Source organism: Cebus imitator, unplaced genomic scaffold, assembly GCF_001604975.1.
Source record: "Cebus imitator isolate Cc_AM_T3 unplaced genomic scaffold, Cebus_imitator-1.0 Scaffold10, whole genome shotgun sequence".
Lineage (NCBI taxonomy): Eukaryota > Metazoa > Chordata > Mammalia > Primates > Cebidae > Cebus > Cebus imitator.
Window position 1 is genome coordinate 4,743,291 of NW_016107325.1, and position 21,074 is coordinate 4,764,364.

The 21,074-nt window shown below is 39.5% G+C and overlaps 1 protein-coding gene across 8 annotated transcripts in view; it reads right to left on the reverse strand.

The window, feature by feature from the left end:
* RBMS1 (RNA binding motif single stranded interacting protein 1) overlaps window positions 1-21,074 on the reverse strand; it is a 213,955-nt gene that overhangs the window by 123,429 nt on the left and 69,452 nt on the right. Inside the window, exon 1 of one of the 8 annotated variants that reach the window (XM_017547712.2) lies at window positions 8,967-9,093. The exons of 6 other annotated variants lie outside the window; for them this stretch is intronic. In XM_017547712.2, the coding sequence (XP_017403201.1) occupies window positions 8,967-9,035 (69 nt within the window). In that variant the 5' untranslated portion in view covers window positions 9,036-9,093. Of the gene's footprint in view, window positions 1-8,966; window positions 9,094-21,074 lie in introns of those variants that run through there. One more of the 8 variants, XM_017547715.2, reaches the window with a different exon arrangement.

Consider the following 21,074-nt stretch of genomic DNA (forward strand, 5'->3'; position numbering starts at 1 on the left):
GCAGATGTGTGAGGCAGCTTCTACACTGACTTCAAGGTAATCTCAGTCATCTCCCCAACCAAAATGACTTCTTACAGTGGTTTTCACTGGGGGGTGTGATTTGCTGTTTAGGCTGGACAATTCTTCCTTATGAGAAACTGACCTGGACACTGCAGGATATTATGCATCCCTGGTGTCTGGACACTGAGTATCAGAATTCACCAATCCCTCCCCCATTTACTTTAACAGCTAAAATAACAACAATAACATAGAAAATCCCCGCAATAGAAAGGCTGGGTTTTCCCTCATCACTGAGCCCCAGAGCAAACAAAGTTGCAGTAACTTTTCATTTTCCCAATTACTTAAGACTAGAAGCCTACGACGGTCTATTCCCAGCACACTCCCCTCCCCGTCCAGCCAGTCACCAGCCAAATCTTGTCAATTCTTTCTATACAATATCTTGAATCCATTATATTTAATACATAACACTGTCACTACTCCATTTTACATCTTTATTTCAACTGAGACAACACCTTCTAAACTCAGGCTCTGTCTGCTCTTACCCATTTTAGCAAACTTGCTCATAATGGTCTCTGTTCTTCAACCTCCAACCTGCAGTCAACCTAACCTGAATTACCCACTATTTCCCTGATAAAGCCCATGTTTTCTATCTTCAAATCTTTGCTGAATCAATGTTCTTTTTACCTGAAATGGCACCTTCCGTGAGGCAACCAATTATCCTGTCTCCTGAGTTAGACATTTTGGTCAAGTCCTTCTCCCTCTTCTTCCAAATGCAGTCTTGAAAAATTCTGGAGGATACAGATCCCTCTGACAAATGGATAAAAGCTATGAATCTCTACCCAAGAAATAGCCAATGTATTCACATTTTGTATAATTTTAAGGGCTTCCTGTATTCAAATATCTATAAAATCTGATCACTTCTCCTGCCTACAACTTAACTGACTTCTTTTGGGTCCTCAACAGCTCTCAGCTGTTTTAACAACTAGCTAGCTGGTTTCCGTGCCCAGATTCTCCCCTAATGTGCACCAGTGCTATCTCCAGCATGCCACCAGTTTACTTCACAAGGATTCCCATCTGTTTTTAAAAGATCACTTAACTTATGCTACAACTCAATAATTATTTAACTCAATGTTTCTGGGCCTGTGTTAAATTTTCAGTTAAACAAAAGAACTATTCAATCTCTTAGAATTGGTCTGATACATTTAACACACAGAACTGAGAATATAAAGTACAGCCAAAGTACTTTCTAGAATATCTGAATTGGTAGGGTTGGGTCAATCACCAATAGTCTTCCAAAAAGGTGATTTACAGGCAGTTCTCCAAAGAGGAGAGAAACAAAGAGATCTTGTCTTAGAACAGAGAAAGAAAATGCTGGATGATAGGACTGACAACTAAGAAAAAAAAGTGAGGGGGGGGGGTGTAAGAATCTGAGATCATTCAAATCAATGAAGCTATATGTTTGCTCCCAACCTACACAGCACCAAAACAATGAGACTGGAACCGATTTTGTAAAGTGATGCATCAGCTAGCAAGGTAAGAAACTAACAGGGTAATAGTGCCTTCTTCTTAGTCCCTACTTCCCCTGCCCTCTCTTCAGCACTCCCTCCTCCTGCTCTTGCTCTCAAGCTTTGCAGCCTCTGCAGTACACACCTAAAGCTCCCCAGACACACTGAAAATTCCCCTGGGTTATACACCAGCTACTTCTACAATGCTGACATTATCTGTACCTTATACTTCTTACAGAAATCCTTTCTCTTCCATTATAAAGAAGCCACATCTCCCACTGCACTGCCCTTTCAAAAAGCTAAAAGCTTGTACATGTATCCTGGAACTGAAAATACAATTTAATTTAATTTAAAAAAGAAAGAAAAAGAAAAATACAGACATATATATGAGGAAAAAAAAAGAATCTAAGAGCCAAAAAGGAAGTTTGCAATGAAGACAGTCATATGTATTCATAAGAAAATAAACCCAAAGGATTCCAACATAAGTAGGACAGTCTTGGTTTGTCACATTTAATACACAAATTAAATGTGGAGAAAATTTATCTGTCCACAAAACAGCTGTAAGTCAAATGAAAACAGGTGACTGTGACAATGCCTCCATATTTAGAATGTTTAGAATAGCTACTCTCCTGAAATCTAGAATATGAAATTTCACATAAATAGCTACATTTCCTCCTAACTCATGTAGATACATTTGTACCTTAAAAATGTTTTTAAAAATACAGGTCTATTTAAATATGTATAAAAATAGGAAAATATTAAGTTACTAACTATAAAAAGTATCTGTCAGAAATGAGTGATTTCTAAAAAGGTAGTACAGGAATTTGCAGGAAATAAAAATAATATACAAAAAAAAGGAAAGGACCACACCTCAAAACTCAGGCATTAGAAACAAGCAGCACCTTCACGTTTGAAATTCTCAAAATGTACTCTTTGGGGTTTTACCACAATTTTAAGACATTAAAAAAATACAGATTTCTAACTGGTTTATTTTGGTTGCTTGTTTGCTTGTTTCACTGTCTTTTTCTTGATAACCAAAGGACCACATGCTCATTTTGGGGGACAACAGGGACTCAATGGTTGAAAAAAATGCAAAGGGCCATGAAAAACAGTCACTTGATTCTATAGCAGAGGAAGCCATTTGTTAATATTTTGGCATATTTCCTTTCAGTTTTTACATTTTTGAGACTGTATTGCATATACAATTGACAAACAAAAGATAATCTTCTCTAGTTTACATTACACTGTTTTAAAATTCCAAATGTTTAAATGAATAAAGTGGAGCCAACACAGTTTTCTATTTATTAGCCTACTACTCTGAGTAACACCAAGTTTGTTGCTGCTGCTGTTGTTATAGTAAGCGTTAAATCCCAACCGTTACATTGATTTTTTATTTTAATCCTGAATTTCATTTGCTCCATTTAATTCTTTCACCTTATCCTAATTCCAGGAAACGCTTTATTCCTTTCCACACAGTGTGTTCTATACTATTTTAAAGTTTACCAAGATTTTAGAATGTGTTAAGCAAAGCATTCTGTACAGATATGAGTTTAAAAACAAACACCCACTAAACACCTACAGATGTCCATGGACAAAAAAAAAAGTTGATTTTTCTGAGTAATGCAAAGACAGTATCTTTGAAAATCAAACATACAAACAAGACAAAGGAAAGAATTCAGGAAATAATCAGGCATATACTAAAAATCAAATCTGTTTTCCAGCCAAATAAAAAGTAGCATTTTTTACTGATAAGAATGATCAATGCTCTTTTTACCTTCCTCATAAAGAAGAAAGGATTGAAAGACTTCCCCAGAGAGAAAGCAAATTCTACTATCGAGAGCATAATCCATGATCAACTGTTTAAAAATATGGTGGTACTTTCTTTTTTTTTTTTTAAATGTGGTTGAAATTTTCATTTTCAACCTCCAGACAGGTTCTTACCCTTCTTCAGGCTGCCCCTCATTCTAAACACAGTCCATTCTTAGGAGACCATGTCAAGGTCTCCCTAGACCACACAGAGTCTCCTAGGACCACCCGCTGTTGCTTGCTCTGTGGGGACATTAATAACAGCACCTTAGAAGGATTAACAACAACCACCCTGTGAAGTGGGCACTATTATTTTTACTTAGCAGAAACTCAGACTTAGGGTGGTTAAGTGAAAAGGCATGCAAATGGTAGAGCCAGAACTGAAGCCACAGTCCTTCAGTTAGGTAGAGTGCAGGCAGAAGCATTGACCAAATGGTTAAAGAAGGTGAAATGTGAAATGTGCACTGTCATCAGGGCTTAAGGAATACCCTAAGGGGCAAAATTTTAAGTGGAAAAAGTAAGAATAATATGTTTTATAATCATGATTTTTTTATAACTAGTTTTAAAAAGTGAACTGGATTTCCCTGAGAGAGAGCTGCCAGAATTAGCAAATTTAAAAATGCAGTACAATGAAAATCTGGGACATACTTATACTAAAAAATTATTCCCTGTTTATCTGAAATTCAAATTTCACTTGGTGTCTAGCATGTTATCTGTGAAAGCCTTTATAAAACAAACAAAAAACACTAATACATTCGAGAGCTACAATTCCCAAATCTGAAATCTGGACACCCTGTGGGCCACATGCCTTTGGGAAACCATGTAAAGGGAAGCGTAGTGAGGCCACAGCTGTTCTTGACGGGTCTCGCTTCTTTTTCCTAGTAGCAAACACAGCCCTTGACTCCAGGGACCTAACTTTCACCAACTAGGCCACTTAATGTCACTGCCTCAAAACTCCAGACCTTCTCTATATGGATGCTGTGAAGATTAAATATGACTGAGGTTTCTACAACCTTCAAATATTTATTTATTGGCTGAGCAATTTACATATTCTCAGAAACCTGGATCAGATAGACCCTTACCTTCCTGATCAAGAAAGTTCTCAAAAATAAAAGTATTACTAATACATGGTGAGCCCAGTTGACAGTAATCTCTAAGAAGAAGGAAAAACAAAAAACTAGAAGTATGTTCAAATCCTGAAGTGAACTATGGAACATATACTGAGATGCCACACAGAGTCCTCAGCAGAAAAAGTGGACAATCACTGATGAATTGTACAGCTTTCAAATGACTATGCATGGGTAGATATTTAAAACATCATCATCATGACTCATAGATACTACCTGATCACAAATACATAGAGATAACATAAAAATGGGACAAGACCTTACTTATATGTACCAATTAACTTTTCTGCTACTCTCCTCTAAACCTCCAATCTCTGTAGCTCGAAAACTTTTACTTTCTTTAAAACGAGAAATTGAGACTGTTTCAGGCAGTGTTCATTTAAATATCTTCTATGTACAAGTTTAATCTTCAAACTTTAACAAAACCCAATCTACTAAACACAAATTGCTGTGAACAGAAACTGCCTGAAGAGGATTAATCAACAGCTTTGTATGTCATCCTCTAAACAAGGCCAAACACTGAATCACTGTTGAATTCCTCACGTGCAGCTACACCCAGTTAATCTTGAAGAAAGCAGTAAACTATGTAAATCTACTTAAACTGGGAAGATAAGTACTTCACTCATCAAAAGTTAGCAACATTTAACAAGTACAACTACTGGAGGGCAAGACCATTTGTAAAGAGAAAGAAACACACACACGGACATAAACACACACATACACACACGTGGAAAAATTTTGCATTCACTCCCCTACTTCCAAAATCCTACTGGAAACCACTAGGACAACATACTATTTAGCCAAAAAAAATGGCCTTCCTACATGCCACATGTGCAGAGCCAAAGTATGGTTGGTTTGTAACTTAACTACCTCCAGAAAGCAGTTCCAAAATGGAAGTAAGGAAACATGAAGAGGAGTAGCTAATAAAAGAATTAAAGCAACAACACAAAGATAAAATGAAAATATCACTTTTCTGTATCTAAAAGCCTTTGAGTATAAATCACTTTTTACGTTTCAAAACACACTAAAATATTTTCACTACTATGAAAGTCTTGATAAATGGTTTCATTTTGGCTTTTGGTGTGCTCTTTTCATATCATCAGATTGGATTTACTTAATGAACACCACAAACGTCAAAGTCACAGTCAACAGTAATAGAACGTACAGATTTGTCCACTGAGACTTGAACCAGTCATCTTTATTTAGACACTGCCTACTGGGTTATCACTTCATTCAAAAGCTTCTCACTTTGACCTAAGCTGAGCAGGTGTACTTCTAATGTGCTCACAGGCCTGTGAAGCAGGAAAATCCTGTTTATCCCAGATGATGCCAGAGATCAGAGCTCCCTGATGCCCTGGCTACACTACGTGGGGGCAGGTGAGGGATGAGTACCAACCACCTCTGCTTTAACTGAAACTGGCTCACACCTACACAGTCGGCCCTCTGTCTAAAGAGGTTCTGCATCCGCCTACTGAGGATTAACAATATTTGGGGGGAAAACAATAAAAATAACAACAATACAACAATTTGAAAGTAATACAGTATAACAAGTATTAACATAGCAGCTACACTGTATCAGGTATTATAAGTAACGTAGAGATTAAAGTGTATGAGAGGATGTATATAGATTATATGCAAATACTACACAATTTTATATCAGGAACTTAAGCCATCCTAGAATCAATCTCCCTCGGATGCTGAGAGATGACTGTATGTGTAAAATGTACAAAGTTTTAAGAAATGTACAAAGTTTTAAGAGTTGTACAATCATTCACTACAGTCAAATTTTGGCATCAATGCTGCTTCCAAACATCACAAACTCACCATTTGTATCATCCATTTACTTCATCTTTCACCTCCTATCTCACAAGTTCTCCCTCCCCAAAAAGGTGAGAGGAATCCCTAAACTGGACTTCTCAGATTAGAAGGGTGATGAATAATGATGAGGATAAGCTTTACATGAGCTTCTATTGAGGTGCGCATGTAGGCAGGCAGCCGTAGCGTGGTGGCTTCAAGAGAGTGATTGTTAGGGTTTGAATCCTGGCTCTGCACTTTGAATTATACAGACTTGGGGCAAGTTACTTAATCTATGCCTCTCAGTGTTCTAAACTGTAAAATGGAGATACTAATATTGCCTGCCTCATAGGACTTACAAGATGACTAAATGAGTTAATCTGCCAAAAACATTCAGAACAGCAACCAGCTAGTAGTGAAGTACTCAATGAATGTTAGCTACTACTATTACGTACGTATAATGCAAGTGTGATTCGAAACCATTACGTTTTTTTCCAAAGGTGACTAAAGTATTCTTTACATTCCATTTTTTCCTCAGGCAAATTATCTGAGATCGGCTCTAACAGCTGACTATGTATTTCTAGACTAAAATCAAACTGCATCATATACTTAACATTTTCCAATTCTTTCATCAAAATGAACAAACTAACATGAATTGAAAGGTTGAAGTTTAACATCACAAAATCTTATAAAAAGCATTAATTAGACTTCCCATTTAGGCTAAGCCAGGATGAGATCACAAAGTCACTCATGGTAACCAGGTCCCCGCGCTGGAAGTGTGCTTTCCCAGTGAATGGCTAAATACTAACAAAAGAAACCTTTGACTCAAATACCACTGGTACCCGGGGTCTTGTGTTTGTATAATGCCTACACATTCATTTCTTTCTTTGCCTATAGAAAAAAGAAAGTCTGTTTGTTTTTCTGATTCAGTCAGCCCTTTTAGTCTTTGAATCTAAGGAGAGCCCAGTGAAAAGAAGAGCATCTTATCAGCGTGCTCCAGACCAGCAGGCTACCCCCCTTCACACACAAAACCTCCAGCCCCTCACAGCCAAAGGCCTCGCCCTCAGAGCCTTTTCCCCATTTCAGAGCTAACACCCTGCCGGGTTTTGACAACAAATAAATGAATACACAAGGCCCTAACATAATTAGCCATCTTTTCAGGTAGAGTGAGGTGGGTGGGGAGGAGGGGTTGTGAGGAGAATGTTTATTGTAAATTGGCTGCATTTATGAAGTTGATGTAACTGTACTGGATCCGAGAGCATTTTTTTTAAAATGAAGCCACATGAAGTGACTTCGAGATGCCAGCTTCGAATCTTGACTATCTTAGCATATCCTTCAGCCAAGTCAGAAACGCAGATTTTATTTATTTAATTCATTAAAGAACTTCTTAACCCAGGTAAAACTTCCATGGACTTCCAAATCAAGGGCACACAGACCACGGGGTGTGTTTATTGCCTTTTTAAAGAGAAATTAACATAGAAAAGAACTAAAGACCAGAAGGCAGAAAAGATTTCTTTTTGACATTGACACAATACTTGCAAATAATGCTGGGACACACACACATACACACACACACACAGAATGACTCTGAGAACAAGAACTAAACAGAATCAATAATCCTGTAAATACCTAAAGGGAAGCCACCAGGCATCACTGTCATCGGTCGTGATCTTAAGAGAGCTACGGTCTGCATGGAAGGATACAGTTCGCTTGTATCCTTATTGGGATAATAACTTAATTGATTTGTCTCAGTGGCTAAGGATGTAGACAAGAGATTTATTATGGAGAAAAAATATCCGCAATCCTGTTTTTGTTTTCTCAACAAGCATCTTGCCACTGACCTCTAAATCAGTTTAACCTTTTCTAAACAGACCTGCACATTTTTTAGATAATTTAAAGCTAGGTTTTGTTATTGCTGCTGTTGAAAGGCTCTGTGAGATTTATCACAACATGGCTTCAGTAACCTTCTTTTAAAAACAAAGATGAAAAACAAAACAAAAGACCTCAACTATAAGCTCTCAGCTCCATTCCTTTTACCGGCAGGGGATTGTGATCTAACCACTGAAGTGGCTTTGGAGTTCAATCTGTTAAAAAATGTATGAAAGGGTATGAAAATAGGAAAGAGCATGTGTATGACTCAGGCATATCCAAGTATCTTCTGCAACTAGGATGTCACAGGATTTCCCTGTGCTATTGAAAACCTTGAGAAAGTGACAGTAGAAGTTCCTGTTTCTTTTTCTTTTTTCTTTAAATGAGGGGGGCGCGCGCGAACGAACACACACACACACACACACACACACACACACACACACAGACACATGTCTTCCGGGTTTCCTGCGAATCAGACAGGTTCTCTGAGGTTCCAAGCGAAGACTGCACACCAGCGTCACGACTTATTACCGTACTCCGCTACACACAAAGGTTTCGGGAAAAACCCAAACTTGTTGCAGCGCTGGGCGAAGACCCCAGCCCGGCGCGCCACTGCCCCTCATCGCCTCTCCGCCCCTGCCCCTACCCCTTCCTCCACTTCCCACCCTGCCCAACCCAAGCAGCGGGGGCGAGGGCATCTCCCCGGCTCAGGTCGCCGGCCAAGCCGTCCCCGCGGGCCGCCTTCCTGGGAAACAAGGTCACCGCCCAGCCGGTCCCTCCGAGGAGGCGCGGAGCCCCCGAGCGCGGCCGTCTTTGTAACGCGGGGCTCGCCGGCCTCGGCGCGGCATCCTGGCCGCCGCCTCACCTGCTTGCGATAGGGCGTCCTGCAGTTGCTGCTGCCCCCGGGGTTGCCGCTGCTGCTGGGGAAGATCATCGCTGCGGGCGGCGGGCGCGGGCGCGGGCGCGGGGCAGCCTCGCCGCGAGGGGGAGGGCGAAAGGAGGGGGCCGGCCGGGCCCGGGGCCGCGGCAGCTCTGGGAACTCCCTCTCGCCGCGCGGCGGCGGCCGGCGGGGGCTGCAGCTCCGCGCTTACTTCCCCTCCGCCCTCGACCTCCGCACTCGCCTAAAAGTGCGGCGCGGCGGCGGGCGAGACTCGAGCAGCTCGGGCGGCCGCCGCCCTGCGTGCCATGGACGGGAGTTCGCGCGCAGAGCTGGCGGCGTCGCCGACTCTCCCGGCGGCAGCGGAGGAGCAGCGCCGCCGCGTCCCCACCTACCGCGGCCTCAACCACCGCCCCGAGAGCGCGCCGGCCGGGGGCGGGGAGGCGGCCGCGCACCGCCTCGCGCCGCGCCCAGGCCCACCCGCGCCTCCCCGCCCGCCCGCTGGGCGCGGCGCCTACCGCCCCACTGCCTGCCCGGATCCCGCGCTCTCCCTCTCGGGCTCGGGGCCGGGGCCGGGGCCGGGCGGCCCAGGGTGCCGCCGGCGCCCCCGCTCTGGTGCAATGGTTGGGTCTGGCTCCCCGCATGCCGCACATTCCTCGGAGTAGCCATCCCCCCTCCTCTGTTCTTTTTCCCCCCGCAGTTCTTTCCTAAGCCGCAGCGGCAGCTTTGCACCCCAGCTGGAAGACCTTTTGAAGGGCGTCGCCTCGGGGACCACTCTGGCACCTGGGTCTTCCCTCTCTTCTTCACCTTTCAAACTAGGCCTCCGGCACCACTCTCCAAGAAAAGGTGCTGACAGTCACCCCTACTTTGACTAAGACACGAACCTCCCGTCAAACCTCTGCAAATCTCCATCCCCCCCATTCACACGCTAAAATTTTAGCAGAGAAAACAGGTATCCACTCCCCAACCCCTCAACCAAATACGATCGGTAAAGTTTTGTTTTATCCCTAAGCCAGAGTTTACCAGCTTTCCTTCAGGATGACAATATCAAGGAGTGAAAATCATCTTTAAGGCCATCGGTTTGGTAAACCTTTCTCCTTCCTGAAAACTGGAACAGTGTAATCCTTCCTTATGTTAATTATTAGATGCGACACAAATGTGTTCTAAGGACACAGACACTTGGCAAAAAAAAAAAAAAAAAAAGACAAAGGGAGGAGGGACTTTCCTTTGTTTCCCGATGTAAATGACCTAAGGCTGCTCAAGCTGCCCCTGCTCTGGACCACCTTTCCGTGGACGAATGAAGCCCTGAACCTGGGCAGTGCAGGCCTCCACGGCAGCCCGGACTGGCAGAACCTGCCGTCTCTGGATAAGCCACTGGGACGGGCTTGCCATCCTTCAAATTGGCCTGTTCCACAGTTACTATTAGAGAATATTATCGCTGCAGTAAACATTACAGAGTTCTTCCTTGGTTTCTGATCTCTTAATACCTTCCTGGAAAGGCTCATCTGCCATGATAATGAAAAATCCTAACTTGTCTAAAAAGTGAAGGCATATAACTTCCGGCTTCCCTAAGGAAAACAGTGTCCCCTATGGAAATGAAGTCTTCTGGCAAAGCTGTGGCCATTCAAAGGCTTTTCTAGCCACAAAGAATTGGAAAAATATTCATCCTAGATATCCTGCTGGTGACTCAGTGAACAGTGAACCCCTTCCACTCAGGCTCTTCCAACATTCTCCAGCCAGATAACTGGAAAGCCTCAGCTATTATAAATAACCGTATAAAATACACATGTAATTCCTAATTCTCTTCATTAAAAAAAAAAAAAAAAAAAAAAGCAAAGTAACTTATTCTGGGCACAATACTAGGTGCACAATGGACGAGTAAGAACTTGCCAGACAAAATTCACAGTAAAAATCTGTCCTTTAAAGTGATTAAATATTAAACACAGTATAATGGCCATTCATTGAAAGTTAGTATATCTGCTGGAACTATTTTCTGCTACTCCATGGATAAGACAACTGTTTTGACTGCCCTTTTGCAATCTCCTCTCACTAGGACCCTTTACTGAAAGTTATCAAGCACAAGTATAAAATAGAAGAGATTCATCAGAATGTTCAAGTCATAGGTGCCTTTCCCTGAGAACTTACTGCTCAACACCCCAGCAGCTCAGACCTGTGCATCTCTGCATCTATTTAAAAAATTCCATATACAACCTCAGTTGTCAAGAGTGGTCTCTTAGGAAACCACAATGTAAACCACAAAAGAACAGCATAGATTAATTTTTCTATGGCTGTAATCTAAGGTCATGATATTTTGGACACTGTGCTATCCAGAATGCTAAAATTTGATTGGATACACTCTGCAGTAGTTTTGCAATGATAAAAGTTTTTAAGTGATAATAAAATTTACATTAGAACACTAAAAGAATTCTAATACTAAATATTAAAATATACTAAGAATACTAAAAGAATACTAAAAAGACTCTAAGACTAGAAAAGGATGTCTAAAAGCCAACAAAATGTATGTTCTGTAATGGTGAATGACATAAAAGGAGAGAATATAAGGCGTATTTGTTTAAAAAAACAATGTCCAACAGGGTTCAAAAGTTCCAAACTTAAGTAGGTGCTGTGTTCTTAAGTAAGTAAAGCATTACAGAGAGATAAGATAGATTGTCTACCCTCAACAAAATATAAAATGTAATGAAGTCACTCAAACCCCAAGAATGGAATGTAAGAAAAATAACATAACTATGAGACCCTGTGCATAACATACACACTCAGTTATAGATTATTCATAAGTGCTTAGTTTTAAGAGTGATTACAGAGATAGATCCTGGTGAGGTTCATCTGAAAAATTTCCTCAACCTTTGAAACAAATATGTTCTAAGACAGAGAAAGTAAGAAAACAGTCCAGAGAGACTGCAAGTTATCATGGTAAGAACAGGGCTTTGGAACCTGTCCTGGAGATGCTCATCCTCTTTAAAGGGAAACGGACTTTGCTGCCTGGGCTGTCCTGTCTTCCTCCCTCACCTCACTCAGCTGGTAGGTAAAGAAGCTGTGGGAATCTGATCTAAGGGCAACCAATCCACAGGCAGGCCAGTGACCTATGACCTGGCTGGGATTGAAAAAATGAGCAGGGCCAATCCAATTCTCACCCTTGGGGATTTGATTCAGAAAACTCCAATGGCTGAACCAGTTACTAAAAGGGCAGAAACTGCAAGAGTGCCAGGGGGTAGAGTTGAGGCCACAATAAGCCAAAACCATATGCAGGCCGAGGTTATGAGGAAGCAGAAACTATGAGTAAACAGGAAGCTGACTGGCAGCAGGCAGACAGTAGGGCACGCCAGGAGTGGGTGAGCACTTGGCAGTGAAATGATGGAGGGGGCTGCTGTCCCTACAGCTGCTTTGGCTCCTAAGACTTACAACAGCCCCTCCACATGTGGACTTCAAACACCCTTCTTCAGAGAGCTTAACGGAATCTGTACTTTGCAATCCAAGGAACAGAATTAAAGCAGAGTCAAGCAGATCTGGCTCCATATTTCGGCTTCCCACATGTGCTCTGGGCAAGTCTGCTAACCTCTCTGAGTGCCAGACTCCTCACAGAAGTGTCTTCAGTACAGTACATGGACAAAAGTGCCAAATTCAATAAATGGCAGTCGTTGTTATTGTTTTTCCAGGTTTTATCATGGTGGTGTATAGATTTAAATGGTTACACTGTGCAAATAACTGATGCTGAACATCAAAAAACAGGAGCAAGGGTACGATAGGAATTGACGTCAAACAAATTTAGGCAAAGGGAAGTCACTTTTTTAAAAAACTGTTAAATGGCTGAATGAATATGCTTTCTAAGGTTGTGTATACTGCAGATTTAACTTTAAAAGGTTTAAAAAATGCCTGGAAAAAGGTCGGTTTCAAGAGCGTAGGTGCACTGAAGTTTTTCTTCATCTGTTTTTGTCCAATTTCCTTTAAAGAAGTTATATATTGGCACAGAGCCATTTTTGTATGAATATGAAGACTGTGAGCAGTATCAGAGATCACTCTCATAAGCCAGGAGTTGTATACCAACTAGGACAATAAGGATGGAGCCACCAGTACGGGCAGAAGCCTGCAAACTAGTATAGCAGATGACACACATAGGTAATAATGCCTTCTGCCACTTAAAAGAGCTTGGATACCTGAAATTTGAGAATCTGAATTTGAAAGACATTTGTTCCAAAGCAACAATTTTAAAATGAGACTTTCATTTTTAAGCTTTTCTCCTCTCATTTAACTTTCACAACAACCTTTGAGGTTGGAAGGGTTATAAGCCTCAAAGTACAGATGAAAGAAAAAAAGTTAAGACTGGGTGACCAATCCATCCACAAATCTGGTAAGCAAATAGCAAACTAGGGCTAAAATCTAGACCTAGCTAGGGTTAAAAGATTTACTAAGTCTTGTGCTCTCTCAAACTCTGTAATGCTGCGTTTAAAAAAAAAAAGCCTCATAGATAATGCTTCGATTCTTAGGTGAGTACTTATAAACCATAGAGCACCCAAATTGCTTGCTATACACTAATAATGCAAGGCATTAAGTGATAAGTGCCAGGCAAGTGGTCTAGACAATCGTGTGCTATGGGAGTCCACAGCAGGGAGAGATCAATACAGGATATAACATGGGCGTGGGAAGCTCAGCTGCATAAATGTTTTGTTTGAGGGATACCCAGAAAGAAATATTGTGCACATGATCAGAAAAACAGAACTACAGATAGAAGGCTTGCATGAGAGAGAATGCAGACTTGGGATAATCACTGCTGAAATAACTGCTAATTGATGGACTTCCTGAAAGGGGCAGGTGAGGAGTCCTAGGGGGCCCATCACCCTAATACACCTATTACCAAGCCCCACATAAGAGTAAGCTTTGAATGAAATTACTACAAAGAAAGTATGGTGGTGACGCTAAGCTTTGAAAGAAGAAAAAAAAATGGGGGCAGAGAAGATGTCCAATGAGATAAGAATAGAACACCTCTATCAAGAAAAGAACTGACCTACACGCAGGTTCTAACCCTCTATTGCTGCTGAACCATTTCAAACACCCATTTTTATTTGGGTCAAATTGAAAGGTGAAAGGAATTAAGAAGAAAAATTCATTCAACACTAGATCAGACTGCAACCTTGAACGCATAACATATAGCCACACAGTATAGTTTAGTATAAGCAGTTCACACCAAAAAAACGATTTACATTTGACAGTCTATGTATAAAAGCTCACAAAGCCTCTGGTTCCCAGCAAAACAGAAGGAAAAAAAAGAAGAAGAAAAAATATGGGGTCAGCAGATTCTTTAAATTTCTGTTCTTTCCTCGTACAAAACAGGGCTGATAAAGTACCCTATTTCTAAAGTAGCAGCAACATTTTCTATTATTTACTGTTTTGCTTTTTAAAAAAATCTGCAATTCTTATTCCAGACTTAAAGGCTCCCTAGGCATGTATAAAAGTACATGTGTATAAAACTGAAAGCACTGTAATAAAATAAAACTATAGCTATAATCCTAGAAGGTATAGAGAACAATATAAACATAGCCGTATTCTGATGAGTCCCAACAGAAGCCATAGTCTGATTATTCTGTCCTGGTTAACAAAACAGAATAAATGAGTTTTGTCCCACTGTTGCTTCTTTGCATGTAGTATTAAATAATAATAGCTGTCATTTATTGAGTAACTACTCTATTCCAGGCACTTTCTAAGCACATTACACACACACACAAACAGAAGAATGACTATCCCATTTTACCAAAGAGAAAACTGAGTAATTTGCCCAAGGTCACAGATCCAATACGTAGTAGAGTTGGGGTTTGATCTTGAATCTCTTTAACTCCAAAGTCCCCTGTCTCCAATATTATTACTAATGGTTATTATTACTATTAACTATAGATCAAGTCCAATCCCCATAGGGAAAAACGTACATGGTATTAAAGAGCCAAAGCTTGGGCATCAGAGCACCTGACCCTGAATCTTGGCTTCACCATTTACCATCTGTGTGACATTCGGCAAGGCACTTATCCCTCTAGAAGTCTCCATCTGCTCATTTATAAAAGCATATGAATTTACATTAAATTTCCATTCTGCCGAATATAAATGCAAACTTTCCAATATTCAAATATCTCGTGAATAGCACAGGTATATATTCAGCCGCAACCTAGCACCTAACTCTCACTTCACTAATGGTTGCTAAGGTGTAACTCCTCTCTTTAAACCAGTTTTATTTTCTGGAATCACTGGCGGGACAGAGTTGGGAGAGAAGCAGAGAAATTTATGCTCTGGGATATTGTAGGATATTGTAAATTTATCTTCTGGGATATAGCTGAGATGGTGGTTAGGTGAAACTAATTTCCAGAATCCTGAAACTGGAACTAAGTTTTATTTTCCCTCAAAAAAGGGTGAGAGACCATATTAGAGATTAGCTATGTTATGAAATTCATAGACGCTTATTTTAGGTCAACTAAAATCCTAATCGCCATGTATGGCATTTCTCTTTATGGAGAAACATCCTGCAAATTTGAAACAAATAACTTACAAATATTTTTGGATCTAATCTGCTCATAAATTAGTTATTGCTCTACTCTTGCATAATAGATAATAAAAATTCAAAGCTGACTGCAATTTTTGGCATAAGGTTCTCTGTAAGTTTCTGTCCCATGTTTTTCTATGAAAAAAAATGGTTTAGTTAGCTAGCCCAACTAACCTGGGAGGTTGAGGCTGCAGTGAGCTGAGATCTCACCACTGCACTCCAGCCTGGGCAACAGAGCAAGACCCTATCTTGAAAAAAACAATCTATAAAAACAGGTACATGGATTTATATCCTTTTTCAAAAATCCAACATCTGAATAAAAGGCTATTTAAATTAAAAATTCACGATTGTGTTTTGGTTTAAACAACAGTGAATTTGTAGCTATATATCAAATTCCATAGCAAAATAAGTAAACTACTTGGGATACCAAGACAAATAGAAGGTCCATTTTTCATATATTGTGAATTGCTGTTTTCCTAAATTGACTGGGCGATGTCTCAATTTTCTGTATTCTGATTGTGAAAATCTAGTACTGGAGCTGTTATTCTCCATGCCTATTGTAAGCCTATAAAAATATAAGTGCTTATTTTCAGAATATTTCAAGATAATTAAATGAATTTTCCATGAATTATAGTAAAACTCATAAATTAAGACAAAGATATTACTAGGTAATCTCTGAAATTACAGTAGTAGAGCGGATCTTGGGTCTCTCTGACTCGGAAGGGATGGAAGTAACATAATTATGTATGTGAGCAAACTGTGGGTAAAAGACAAGAGCTAAGGTAAGGACAGAAGGAACAGGTGTGCTGGGAAAATTTCTAATCACATCCACCTCTTGCTATAGGACCTGGAAAGAGACAGAAAGTACTTAGGGAAAAAAAAGTGTGGAAAACTGGAGCCAAAATCTTTAAATCATGGGAAACAAAATTAATTCAAACCTGGAATGATCATGTCATTGACATGAGTAAAAATCTAACTTTAATAGCAAATTGTACCGGGGAAAAACAAAACCTTCGGATAAGCTAAGAATGGCAAAAGGTTATTTAATAAGAAATTCCTAATTATCTATAGGGAGAGGGTGCATAACCAATGTCTATCCAAAACCTAGGATAGATAGCACAAGTAAGGTTTTAAAGCATTCAAAACACTGAAGGAAAGAAACAGTACATTTCCTTTCTCTTCAGTTGCTAAAATTACCATTAAATTAGGTCTATTTCACTTGAAGAGGAGGATGCTAGAATAATTAATGACGTCCTTTATGTAAATGACAATGCTGAAAAGCCTTTCATTCTCCACTGAATTATAAAGGTTCAAACAAGAAGATATAGAATTACAAGTGAATTTCTATTTAGTTGAATATGTATGAAGGCAAACTTTCCAACATCAGGATATACAGTTAAGGGTACTGAAATAGGATATTCCAAGGAGCTAATAAAAATTCCCCCCCCCCGAGTGTCTTTAAGAATGACTAGTTTTGGGTTATCGAGTACACTTAACACATCGGGTGAACTGATGACAGACCTGTGGCAAACTGATACTCACCAAGCGAAGACAAGGCAAATGAGGAAATTCCAATGCTGCCATGACAATGTGACTGATGGTGACATCAGTGATTCCTAATTCCAAACTGAAAAGAACACTCCCAGAACGCTGACAACATATTAGATACACCCAGAACCACCCTTCCTTCATCTCCCAATCTAATGTTTGATTTAGTGGCAAATAAAATGTTTCAAACAAGGCATTATTATTAAGTGTTAAAATCTGGTTAGACTCTTTTAAAACTGGAGAAAGTGCCAGAAGAAAGAAGTAGATAACTTCTGAAGACATTTCCATTTTTCAGAGCTATTTACATTTTTCACACCTATAGACGTAATGAATTTATAAAAATGTTACAATTTATAAAATGCTTTATAATGCATTATCTCATTAAAGTCTGGGGGAAGGAGGCAGGACAGGTATTCTCTCCCTCAACCGCATCTGTTTTTGAATAGATAGATACCCTCAGGTAGGTCAGGTAATTTGCCATAGGACATGAAGCCTTAGAAATATAGAATTTCAGAGGTGGAAAAAATTATTATGGCCAGTCCTTGTAATTGATATACAATAATCATTCAATAAATCTTTCAGTAATTGAATGAATGCTACTGTCTCTCCTTGGACAACTTAACCAGCAATAAATTCATTTCATCTATTCATATTTAGTGATATCTACTAGAAAACTTTGTTAAACAGCCTTGAAATCTAAAACCATCCATCACAGTTCTACCACAGGACTAGAATCTGCGTCTTCTATACATTGTATAGTGCTTTTTCTCTGTATTCTGTACTAGTCAACTCATAAAACTGAGAGCTAAGTCATCTTTTCTTGAGCTTTAAGAATGTTATAAGATTGTTTAAACAGTCTATAAATCTCTAATGATTTAACTTAACCTAATGTCTTGCACATAGTTTGTTTGTTGCAGGCATGAATGGATGAGGTAAAAGTTTTCTTGTCTATACACACACACACACAGAGGTAAAAGTTTTCCTGCGTGCCCGCGTGCACGCACACACACACACACACACACACACACCCCAAATATTTTTCACCTTCTTTCAAAACCATGAATATCTGAGTTAGAAAGAGTTGAATGTAAAAAATATAGTGATCAACTAATACAGAATACGCCTTATAAACTACATAGTGAATTTGCATCCTAATCTTTAGGTTACTTAAGATCATAAAGACATACTAAATAAATGTTGCATTTTGCAACTGTATGTGACTTACTTATTCAGGAAATAAAATTTGATAACCAAATAGTTTCTCTTGACTTCAATCATTAATTGTCAGAATAAACCTTCTCACTTTATTTTTTGGGTAAAAGAGTAGCATCACACTCATCTCTCTGCAATCAGTGTCCTATAAATACTCAGATACAAACTGGATGTCATGCGATCTAAGAGGCCACTGATTGTGAGCTGCCTGAAAATTACTGAGACGTAAACATTTGAAAAAAGTGGACAACAGTAATTAAAAGACACCATAACTTACAACCTGCATTTCAACTGCAGAGATGTTGAAATGTAAGAAAGGTGAGTCTTAGAATCTCTAAAGTATGGCATACAAGTACATGAACACACAGCATGAAAATGCATATCCATGTCCTTTTTATTCATAACCTTGGCTTTAGAAATACATTTGTCAAACACTCACTTTTAACCTTCCTAAGAACACAGAGCTACTAAGTTTTTACCAGTAAATGACTCATAGGCTCAGTTTTTCCAAGGAGATCTGACAGTGTGTCTTACAAGTGGTGGGCACAGTCTGCACGCATCAGAATGAGAAACTTTACCCTAATCTCACAAAGACATCCATCACAAAGGAACAAGCTGAGCTGTCTGCTTCCCTCCTCAGCTCTCTCTCCACAATCATGTTGTTATACTTAAAGTGTTTTTACACGTACAGTGCATTTATACAATAAGAAAGATGAATGGGAGATGAACCTAAATCTACAGATACTTATCAGACTTCGCCGTGTATACTTCTTGCTGTTACTGCTTTAAGCTGTCAGTTGCAAACATGAATCTTGAACTGTTACTTCTTTGGCAAGTTTTAGTCAAATGCATGCATATACACAGACACACAGACACTGAAAAGATCAGTCATAGGTACTGTTCTGGCACACGGCATCAATTCCAACCGACGAGCCTCACCAATTTCCACCCTTTTACAGTACTGGAGTGCCAGTTCCCAGTCTTCCTGAGGCTTCAGATTGGAAAAGTAATTTTTACATAGATCAGGTAAATCAGATAAAAAGACATATATCTGAAATGATTATCACAGTCCTTAAAATTGATATGAAATTACAAAGCGAATCAAAAGCAATAACTTAACAGTTAAGATGACCTAGTTATAAGAAGAGATGTAAATGATTCACATTTGGAACAACGACTATTAGTACCTGATAATTCATATTTGTTCAGGAACCGACCAGTTCCTTGCATTCCCTCCTCTTCCATATGCAGCATTCCTTTTAGTCATTTAACTGCTGGTGTGATGATAAAACCAACGTGAAAAACTGAAACAAACTGGCCAATTTATTTATTGACTACAGGTTGATTAACCTGAGACTTGGGGATTATCTATTAATTTCATTTATCTGCTATGTTCCCCTTGGTATAAGAGAAAATCATAATTTATCTCATTTTGAAAGTCATCTTATAAGAATTATTAACATACCAAACTACTGATATACCCAACCCCCTAACACAGGGCTTGGCACATATTAAGTGTTCAAATACTGGTTCATGAATGTTTGAATGAATGAATAGGCAATGTATTAAAAATGTATGCAAGTCCTATTCAAACAGATGTTATTGTATAAAGTTAAAACAGGCTTATGACTGAAATATTTGTTAATTCAGTGATAAATTTTACATTCTAATTTATTAGCCAAACTTCTTCAATATTAAAGAATATCATGTCAAGCTCTGTAATTCACAATTTCTTGACTGATTTGAAAATATATTCTATTTTGGGGGGGCTCTTTTAAAAGAAGTCTTAGCTATTTGCTATGAACATTATTAAATGTATCAGTCCAAAAAACATTGCAAATCACTATAGGAGCTGTTTTCCCCTCTTTCTATGCCCATCTGCCCCTTTATTTTAAAGAAAAACATACTTTAAGTTTTTAGTGACTAACACATTTTTTTAAGTAGGTGTATAAACTCTTTTAAAAAATTTATTTTAGTCCTATGTGTACTCCTAGGTATATAAACTCTTGTAGTTTGAAATCCTAACATTTGTTTCATTCTACCATTTAACATTTAAAAGGTTATATCAGTAAATAAGAATGAACAAAGTGCTGATAATTGCTGAAGTTTTTCTTTCTACCTTATTGTATCTTTGGAAATGTCCACAATTCAAGTATTTTTAGTGGATCTGACTGTACTCAAAGCCTTGTGAGGTTGATTCAGAGGATTCCAGACAATCAAGGTAAATTGAGATTCTTTGTGCTACAGCACCTAGGAAGTGACTACATAGCTGGTGTTAAGTTTTCTTTTAAATGGCTACTTTATCTGCCCATTTTACCTTTTCCTCATGAATCTCTCCTGAAAAGGAAAATGGGAAAAAAACATTTAAAAAGTTGAAATATGAGACTACAGTCTGGATAGTACAAAGGTTACAGTAAACCCATTAAGAAATGCTGCAAATCTAAGTGGTGAAACAGATAGGATGCAGCTGATTTCTACACTTCACAGTGAAAATACACCTTTTTTTTTTTTTTTTTTTTTAGACGGAGTTTCGCTCTTGTTACCCAGGCTGGAGTGCAATGGCACGATCTCGGCTCACCGCAACCTCCGCCTCCTGGGTTCAGGCAATTCTCCTGCCTCAGCCTCCTCAGTAGCTGGGACTACAGGCATGCACCACCATGCCCAGCTGATTTTTTGTATTTTTAGTAGAGACGGGGTTTCACCATGTTGACCAGGATGGTCTCGATCTCCTGACCTTGTGATCCACCCGCCTCGGCCTCCCAAAGGGCTGGGATTACAGGCTTGAGCCACCGCGC